A 9,838-nucleotide genomic window follows, 5' to 3' on the forward strand; every position below is an offset into this window, starting at 1 on the left:
AATAAAATAATAAATAATGAATAATAAATAAATAAATAAATAAAGAGATATTTTGGAGGAGATATTTTGGAGAAGATATTTTGAAAGGAGATATTTTGAAATATTTGTATATAAATATCTTGGAGGAGATATTTATTTAGATTACTTAAAGGCTAAGTTAAGTTTCATTCTATAAATTCTCTCATTCTCTCTCTCTCTCTCTCTCTCTCTCTCTCTTTAAGATCCTTCTCCGTTCGTCGTCCGTTTTGACGATCGAAGGTTCCTGCATGAATCAAAAGGAGAAACTTTACAACTATAGCGGATCAGATCGTCGTTTTGAAGATTTTCGGGTTTTCCCCAAAAATCAAGATAAGGATCTGATTCCGATTTCAATTAGGTATTTGTATAGTAGTCGGGATTGCAGTGAGGTAATATTCTATGGTTTTTAGGTTTCTAGGGTCCAAGTTCGTTGTTTTGGACCAAACCATTCGTATCTTCATTTCCGAGTTTAAAGTAAGGGAATTTGTTTACATCAGTTTATTTTAAAAATTAAACCAGTAAAACTGTAGTCTATACTATTATGTACGTCATAATTGTTCGTTTGCAAAATTCTACCGGGTAAAAGTGTCGGTTTAATTATTTTTATGGTTTTGGTAAATTTAGGGATTTTGCTTATGATCTCCAAACGTTTTAAAAATTTACCTAATTGCTTTAAACTACTAGTAGGAGATGCTTGAACCCTCATTTTTCATTTAAATGACTTTTTGAACCGATTACTCCTTAAAGCAGTTTTTGACGAAACGAACGTAATATATGTTGTTAAATGGACTTATAATGCAGTGGTATATACAGTTATGAACTATAGGAACTAAGGTTCCATTATACTATCTGAAACTGTGGAAAATAGGTGTCGGTTAAATACCGAGCTATATACGAAAAAAGGGTTAAACCGAGAGGGTATGTGCCGGTTTATACCCGATGCAATTATATGAGTTTGCGAAAATATTGAAATTGCACAGGTTGTTTGTTTTATTATAAATTGTATATATGATGAATGGAACCACAGCTTGCCACCAAAGGAGTTGAAAGATACTTCTGTAATAGGAGTTGAAAAATACTCCAGTTAGAAGTTGAAAAAGCTTCAGTTATGGGGTTGAAAGATAACCCCCAATGGCAAGGAATATTTCTCAGCTGGAAGGATACAGTGCAACCACACATGTAAATCTGTGTGGGTACACATAGATAGTCGGCTAGCAGGAGTAATGAAACCACTGGTGAAATAATAAACCAAATGGGGGCAGACTATATATTAGATACTTAACAGTGCCTGCACGAACAAGGCATTGTTAGAGTTATCAGTGCACAACCCGTGCCATGGGGTAAAATAGGCATACTATATCATACCAAGCTAGTAGTTGTTCTAACACTCATGTACATGATTTAAAAGCTATTATGGGAAATTCATGTGATTTATGTTGATATATCTTTCGCATTTCAGTATTGAAAATGTTCATTTAATGTATCGGTTTTAAATTGAATACAGAATATGGTCACACACTGATTGTAATATCTTTCGCCTTACTGAGAAGTGTCTCACCCCATTATACAACCATTGTTTTCAGGTCCTTATGGACATCAGTCCTAGTTGCTTGGAGGGACTGGGGAGTTTGTTTTAAGTTTTGATTACGTAAGTATTTTATTTGTGTAATAGACTTATTCGGAGTACCTTTTTGGGAGATTGTAAGAACTGGTGATGTTCTAAGTATGGACGTTTGTATTTGACGTTACAATTAGTAAATTCCGGTATATGTCTAATAAGAAATCCCGATAGAGTTTATGTTTTTCCGCAACATTTATATCCCAATTATGTATGTGTTACACCCGTTTGTCCTTGTTTAGGGTGGGTTGTTCATGCATATTTATCAGATACAGGTATTCTGTATGTTCAGGAGCCACCTGGATCCGTGTAAAGGGCCGGGTCGTTACATTACACTCTTTGAAAAAGGTTTTCTTTTCTTTTTTTGCCTTTTCAAAAATAAAATAAAGTATCGACTCCATTTTCAAAATAAAAAGAGTAGCTTAGAGAACTAATGGCACAATTTTCTTTACTACACTTATTTTTCAAAATGACCAAACTAGTTGGCAATAAACAGAGCACTTGGATCCAACATCGACAAGGGCAATGAAAAGATTTAATACTCTTATACATTTTCCTATTCCAATAGAGATCCCCAAAATAACATCATGACATCGTCTTTCAACACTTCCCAACTACCTTACAAAAAAGTCATCATAAAACCATCTGGTCCCGAGGATTATCCTTATCCATGTCAAACACGCCCTTCTAATTTCCTCCATATTAAAAAGCCTCTCTAACCAACTTGCAACCTCCTTCCCAGTGGGTGCCCAATCAAGCCCCTCCACCATCACTCCATTCTTGCACTCGTCAGCCAGCATTTTAAGGAAATTAGCAATCTCATCCCCAATTTGTAAATGATCCTTACCACCCTTCCTAAATCTAACTCCAACTCTTTGATTAGATTGTTCCTCCTCCTATCATTAACCACCTTGTGAAACAAAATAGAATTACAACCCCCTGCTTTAGCAAACTAATCCTCGATTTCTAACACTCCTCTCCTCCCTCAAGAACACCATCTCCAACTCATTATAAAGATGAAATCTCCTAGCTCTATCTTCCTCTCCCAACAAACCACACTCCTCCAATATGTCCATGTCATTCAAAATATTGTTTTCTTCTCCTTAATATTCCTGAACTCCTCTTCATTCCAATCCTTAAGCTTATTTTTGACGAACATCAATTTTCTCATCACTTTAAAACCTTCTTGGCCCTAAATATAGCACTCTTTTCACCAATCTCTAATTTTTATTTTTTATTTTTTGCAAAAAGAAGGATACAATAGCCACATGCGCTCAAACCTAAAAAGGGTTGGACCCAATTGAATGAGGTTGGAATCCAAGAGAATCAGGCGACAATTGGAAATGGCCTAACTAGAACCTCTTGGACAATGTTCAGGAATGTCTTCCTATGTATTAGTGAAGAGGAATCTATCTACGTGAGACCAGGGTTGTCTTTCATCACAGGCCACCCAAGTAAAGCAATCATTATCCAAAAGCACAAGCCGCAATCTTAAAAAAAGAGTTGAATTTCCTCATGCTGTTAGTCACTCTCGAACCCCTAAACTTCTCCCTCAAAGTTTCAAATAACATTGAAACCACCCATGGCCCCTACAACCGAAAGACCAAACAAGCTAACCAAATCTTCACCAAAAAGAAAATTACACTGAGAAAACTATGTAAGACCATAAAAGTAAAAAATATATATATTAAAAAAAAGGAAAAAAAACACCATTTCCTAGCACTCCTACCTCTAACACAATTGACAAAGAAAAAGACTTTAAGATACAACCTTTTAACAAACCAAGTCTACTATCCCAAGCCACTAATTGGTCCTCGGGCCACCTCAAGAAGGGAAAAACATCCACCCCATACTTACCAAAAAATACTAACACCCTACTAAACCACATATTGGACAAACGTTCTGAAACATGGTATATTTTCGTCCCAAAAAGCTAAATCTAATGATCCTACATTTTTTATTCCAATATTTTTCAAGTAACATTTTTTTATTAATTAAATTGGAGAAATATCACATTATAATTCCTTCATAATCCATTATTTATCTCTTTCACAAAAAAAATAAATAAATAAATAAATAAGGGTGCCCCCAACCACAAAGCTCCTAGCTTTGCAAGGGTAGGGAGAGGGTCGCTAGTCATTACAATGTATGCAGAGGTTGTTTCCTTGGACTCGAACTTGTGACCAACCAGTCACAAAGGAGCAACCTTATCGAAGGCCCACTCTCTTTTTCACCCCAAAAAGGAAAAAAAAAAAACACTTCAACATCCTCCCTAAAATATTAAAGGGTCAATTACATATTTTTCACCATTATATCTATATACGTATACCCCTAATGTTCCACTTTTCAGAAAATATGACGTACCACGATCCCATTCCCATTCCATGAACCAAAATGTTCCACGTTCTACGTAACATTGATATATTCCTTTAACTTAGAATCCAAATACTCCTAAACAAATTAGCACCTATCTCACCTATTTTATTCTCATACAAAAGCAAAATATTTGGGCGAATTCTAGTTACCAACTCCCTAACAATCCTTTCTTACCAATTGATGTATTTAATTTCTATAAAAGTTTTTTCATACTTTCACTCTTATTTTTATGCTAGTTTGTTTTTAATTTTATTATTTATTAAAGTTTTGATTTATTTTGTTTAATTTTTGTTTAGGAATAAATATATTAAAAGAGTCATGGAATAAGGAGGAAACTTTCCTTTTCAAATTCAAATTCCCTTCATTAAGAGCCCTTTTCAAACTCAAACTCCTCTCTCAAATTTCCTGAAACACCCTTCAGTATTTGGAGCATAACTTTTGCTAGAGAACTCCAAAAAGGGCGATCTTGGTATCTACGAAAAGCTAATAAAAAATGCCACAGGAAGATCTCGATAGAGAAAATTGCACATCAAGGCGACAGCAGAAAAGGAGGGGATTTGGAGAATCTTATTTTGGGGAGATAAGAAGGGAGTACGATCAAAGTTTTATAAAAGGAGGGGATTCAAAGCTGGAAAAAAAAAAAGAAGAAGATTTTCTTCACCATTAGAGAGGAATTCGAAGCTTGGAAAAAGAAGAAGAAGAAGAGAGAGGCTGAATTAGAGTTGTTGACAATTGAGATTCTCGATCTACATACAATTTTCTTCTTACTTCTTTCATCTTCTCTTTGAACAATTTTCATTATGAATTCTAGAATTATTATGGTTTGTTTTAATTCTATTATGAGCTAATTGCTATTGCTAAGGCTACGATGTAACCTCTCCATGACAATTCCGAATCTTATTTCTATGTGATCATAATTTTATCATTTCTTTTGAGTATACATCATTGAGTTTAATGCTTTCAATTATCTGGCCAAAAGTTGAATGATTTGTTGTGCATGTTAATTCAATTAGCTTCGTATGACGTATGCCATGAATTGAACGAAAGACAGGAATGTGCCAACGTGATTTGTGCGGCTTTTATGTGAAATATTATCAATCTTAATGTATTCAAATGGTTTTAAATTCACATAGACATATCGCGGGTTATCATATTTTGGGTAATTCTAATTCTACTCGAGAGAGGGTCTTAGATAAGTTAGAATATTTTGCCGTCAAATGAGATGATAATTGATTGATTGCATGATTAGAATTTGGGATTGGATTGGTTAGGTGAGTCGGATGCCTTAGTGTTTTCTTATTGGGTGAAATTTTCTTCTTTTTAAGTATTTAGTTGATTTAATTTTATTTGTTTTTTTTTATTTTTCAGATTCAAAATCCACCACTTTTCTTGATTTTCAAATAATTTAAAATTAGAATAATTTCAATAGTTAATAGGTAAATAGTCCTTATGCATTCAGCATCCTTCTTTATCATTATATTACTTGCTACGATTCACAAGAAGTTTTTGGCATCGTTGTCGGGGACTATTTATTTTCTATTACTTTTTATACCAAATAGTTCTAGGTTAATTTGATTTTTCTTTATCTACTATTAATATTTAATTTTTTTTTTTTTCGTTTTATTTTCAAGCTTCCCAAGTTGTGCACAAGACGTACTCGAAGTTTGGACTTAGTACCTTTTGACCTTGGATTTGAACACACCTTTCAACGTCTGAACAAGGAGAAGAAGAAGGATTCCACAACCGAGAACGAAGCAATGGAAGATCAACTTGGAAACAGGACTTTGGGAGATTATGTTGTTCCCTTGGTCAAGGGAGCCACCTCTAGCACTAGATGGCTTGCCATTCAAGCCAATAATTTTGAGATAAAGCCAGCTATTCTACAAATGGTGGCCTCAACAGGGCAATTCAGTGGCATGCCGCATGATGATCCAAATGCTCACATAGCTAATTTTCTTCAGTTATGTGATACTTTTAAACATAACGGAGTTTCTGATGAAGCTATTAGATTGAGACTCTTTCCATTCTCCCTCATAGACAAGGCAAAGGCATGGTTAAACTCACTTCCTTTGTTAACTATAACTACATGGGACGATTTGGCTAAAAAGTTTCTAGCAAAGTTCTTTCCCCCAGCCAAAACCGCTAAGATGTGAAACGATATCACCACTTTTGTCCAATTTGATATGGAGTCACTTTATGAAGCTTGGGAGAGGTGTAAAGAATTGCTTAGAAAGTGCCCACATCATGGACTTCCTGTTTGGATTCAAGTGCAAACTTTTTAGATGGGTTGCAACCTACAACACGTACAATGATTGATGCAGCAGCCGGAGGAACTTTGATGAAGAAATCACCGGAAGAAGCATATGAATTGGTGGAGGAGATGGCAACCAACAATTACCAATGGCCAGCAGAACGAGTGACGTCTAAAAGAACCTAGGGAGTTCACGAAATTGATTATTTTTCTGCTTTAGCTGCTCAAGTTGCAACTTTATCTAAGAAATTAGACAATATCAATGTGAGTGCCATTCAATCAACTAATATAATTTGTGAATTTTGTGCAAAGAATCAAATGGGGGTAGATTGTCAGGTGGGAAATCCATTCGCCAACAATAGTTCAGAGCAAGCAAACTTTGTGTCGAATTACCAACAACAAAACAATCCTTATTCCAATACTTACAATCCAAGATGGCGAAACCACCCAAATTTCTTATGGAGCAACTCCCAAAATGTTTTCAAGCCTCCACCGGGTTTTCAAAATCAACAACAAGAGAAGAAGCTGAATATGGAGGAGGTAATGGCACAATTTATGGCCAAGGTGGATGCTATGACATTGCTTTAAAGAAGAACAAGAACACTATGCTGAGCATTGAAAGGACAGTTGGTCAATTGGCAAAATTAATTTCTAAAAGACCATAAGGATAACTTCCAAGCACCACGGAAAACAACCTGAAAGAGCAAGTGAAGGCTATTACTTTAAGAAGTGGAAGGGAGCTAAATTTACAAGAGAAATAGCAAAATTCCAGAAAAGAGGAGCAGACTATGAGATCTGCAACACCCACATCCAAGGCTGCGGCACCCACCCCTGTCCTGAGCCAAACAGTGGAACACTCGGGAAATCCTCCCGTTTCTTATTCTCATACTTCTACTTATGTTCCTCCTATACCTTTTTAGATATCTTGATTGTGTGATTGTGGAAGTTTAAATTAGAATGAGTTAAGGTAAATTGAAATTCCGCAAATAAATTTTTAAATAACCCAATTCACCCTCCCTCTTGGGAATAAATCTTTAATCTCAAATTCTTCCCCTATAATTTCATTGATTATAACGTAAGAATCCTTCGTGAATCCTTTCATTCATTAATCTGCTCAACTTCCCTTGATCATTATCTTCCCTTTCTTGGCTTCCCTTGTCATAGTTCCCCCTTCATCATTGCTTCAGAGCCTTGCCTAATTCCATGGAAGATTCCCTGCTTTGACATACACTTGTTAAGCTGCAATCTGTATAGTGTATGATTGTCCTCGGCAACATGGCTCCCTGTTTGCTGCCATTTGCTCTACTACCCTCTACAAACTCGAAGAACACCTTCCAACCCCTTGCCTCCTTTCCTTCCGAAACAAAAATCAACTAAATGGGGCCTTTTGGATCTTTTCCAGAGATGAGAACCTTCCTGATTTGCTCTCAACCTCACCATAAGAAAATGGTTTGGAGCTCTAAGGATTTGCAGTTTTCTTGAAGAGAAAGGGCAGAACTCTACATTAAGCCAACTTCTTTCCTCCAAAGAAAGATACCAATGGCATAAACAACAAACATTCTTTTCCATGATTTTGAGAAAAATGCCATTCTAGGCAAAATAAAAGAGCATTTTACCTATGAAAAACTGTCTTCCCCATTAACACCACGAGAAACACAGAAAATAATTAAAACTAAATCAACTCGATGGAAAAAATCTTCACTAAAGGAACAAAATTGACGCTGAACATGCACTATATCAACTTGATGGCATCACTTTGCCAGAGGACATCCTACGTCCCATGAGACAAATATCAACTTTTTGGAGCTCTTGGTGAAGTGCGGAATTTTCAGAAGTTAATAAAATATGCATTCATTCATAGAAGGGAAAAGATAATTCAACTAGAGAACATGCCTGTTATTAACAGAGCCATCTTTGTTATAGTGATGTGCCCCAACAAGCTTCTTCCCAACATCTTGTAATTGTTGTCTTAGACACACAGAATAGACTGCCAAAAATGCAAATGAAACCAGTCAACTCATAAAACAGAACCATGCATAGTGAGGTTTTCATTCAAATTCCAAACTTGCTAAAAAAGTTTACCATCTCCAGAAACCAACCCAATAAGTAAATCGTGCCCCTCCTTAGCATCCAAGTCAAATGCGTGACAAACAGGGTTAGAATTATTGAAATGTATTGACTTAATAGGATCCTACATTCAAAAGGGAAACCCTCAGAAAAGAACAACACTAGGACCACCATTCATAAACAAAGGAACACTGAAACACCAAGCTACCTTATCTTGTGAATTCAAATCACTTATGAAGATTGCATCACCGACATTGAAGATTATATAAGTTCCTTTCCCATCAAAATTGGAAGTACTCGTTGAATTACTCGCACTTGAAGCTCCCAAAGCTCCAACCCTACCAGTTCCACTAACAGCCTTTGCCCCACCATTTCCCCCAACAAAACTAAGTGCCCTGCTCCCATTCCCACCGCCCAAGAACCTCACCGCCGCCGATCGCACACCTCCACCGGCACTATAGCTAGAAGCCTGGGCTGGTGGGGTGGACGGGGCCGGCTTATCCTTGAGATGAGCTAGGGTTACCTGGGAATCAAAATTAAACAAGAATTTTTGAATTTAAACAAATGGGTATTGAAGAAAAAACTGATATCTGAAATGGATATCATACGGATAGAAACTGGAGTACCTGAGTGACCGTTTTGCCATGGCCGTAGTGGAGAAGGCCTGCGGGGTGCGTCTTCTCGTAGTGGAGCTTGTAACGACCTTCTGGGGTCTTGAAATACGTCTTCAGGCCCGGCGATTGGGCGTTGGCCGATGATGATGCAGAAGCCATCATGCCGTTCGATGTGTTGATCATGGCGTCGACGATTGTAAAGGCTGGAGCATGCGGTTATCACAGTAGGGCTTTTGGGTTCGTGGAGATTGCCGGGTCTGCTCTGCCGCTCATGGCTGGCTCCCTCGTTCCCCTGCTCTTCTTCGATGACGATGGCCAAGGAACACAAGAGTGACAAGACCGCGGGCTCGGATTCTGTGTTTCGCGGCTGACTGGATCACCGTGAGCCGGCAGTTTATTGGAAGATTATGGGTTGACTGCAGGCGTATGAGCCGACGTGTTGCGCGCCTCAGAGGAGACCATTCTGCTTTAAGCTCTGTTAACTGTGAACTGGGATTTTGCAGACCAAGCCCGACCGTCCAAGGCCAGGTGTGATTGCATTATTCGAGAGGCGTTTATAGAAGAAAATGACATTATAATTTCTACAAAAGTGCCTAACAAAATAAATAAATAAACAAATAATTTTATTAAAGAAGAGTAACGCTCCTTGTCACGGGCCCATATCAAATAACTATTGCTATATAATTAAGATAAAGGTAAGTTTTATTTGTCGCAAGTTCATGATCTTATTCATAAGCTGACGAATTGGCGCAATGAATAGGCTGAGTGTAAATATTATTTATCTCGAGTCCATAATCTTATTCATAAGTGAATTTGAACTTACAATTTAATTAAGAGAGAAGCAAATATTATTTGTCATGAGCTTATGACCTTCATGAGCTTAATAGACAATAA

At 37.0% G+C, this 9,838-nt stretch overlaps 1 protein-coding gene across 1 annotated transcript in view; it reads right to left on the reverse strand.

Annotated features, from left to right (window-relative positions):
• LOC131168601 (uncharacterized) overlaps positions 1–9,464 on the reverse strand; it is a 37,700-nt gene extending 28,236 nt beyond the window's left edge. Inside the window, exons 1-4 of the mRNA XM_058128159.1 lie at positions 8,957–9,464; positions 8,539–8,853; positions 8,346–8,454; positions 8,157–8,250 (exon numbers count right to left, since the gene is read on the reverse strand). Coding sequence (XP_057984142.1) covers positions 8,157–8,250; positions 8,346–8,454; positions 8,539–8,853; positions 8,957–9,127 — 689 coding nt within the window. The 5' untranslated portion in view covers positions 9,128–9,464. The remainder of the gene's footprint in view (positions 1–8,156; positions 8,251–8,345; positions 8,455–8,538; positions 8,854–8,956) is intronic.
• Positions 9,465–9,838: the final 374 nt, after the last annotated feature.

Source organism: Malania oleifera, chromosome 11 (genome assembly GCF_029873635.1).
Source record: "Malania oleifera isolate guangnan ecotype guangnan chromosome 11, ASM2987363v1, whole genome shotgun sequence".
NCBI lineage: Eukaryota > Viridiplantae > Streptophyta > Magnoliopsida > Santalales > Ximeniaceae > Malania > Malania oleifera.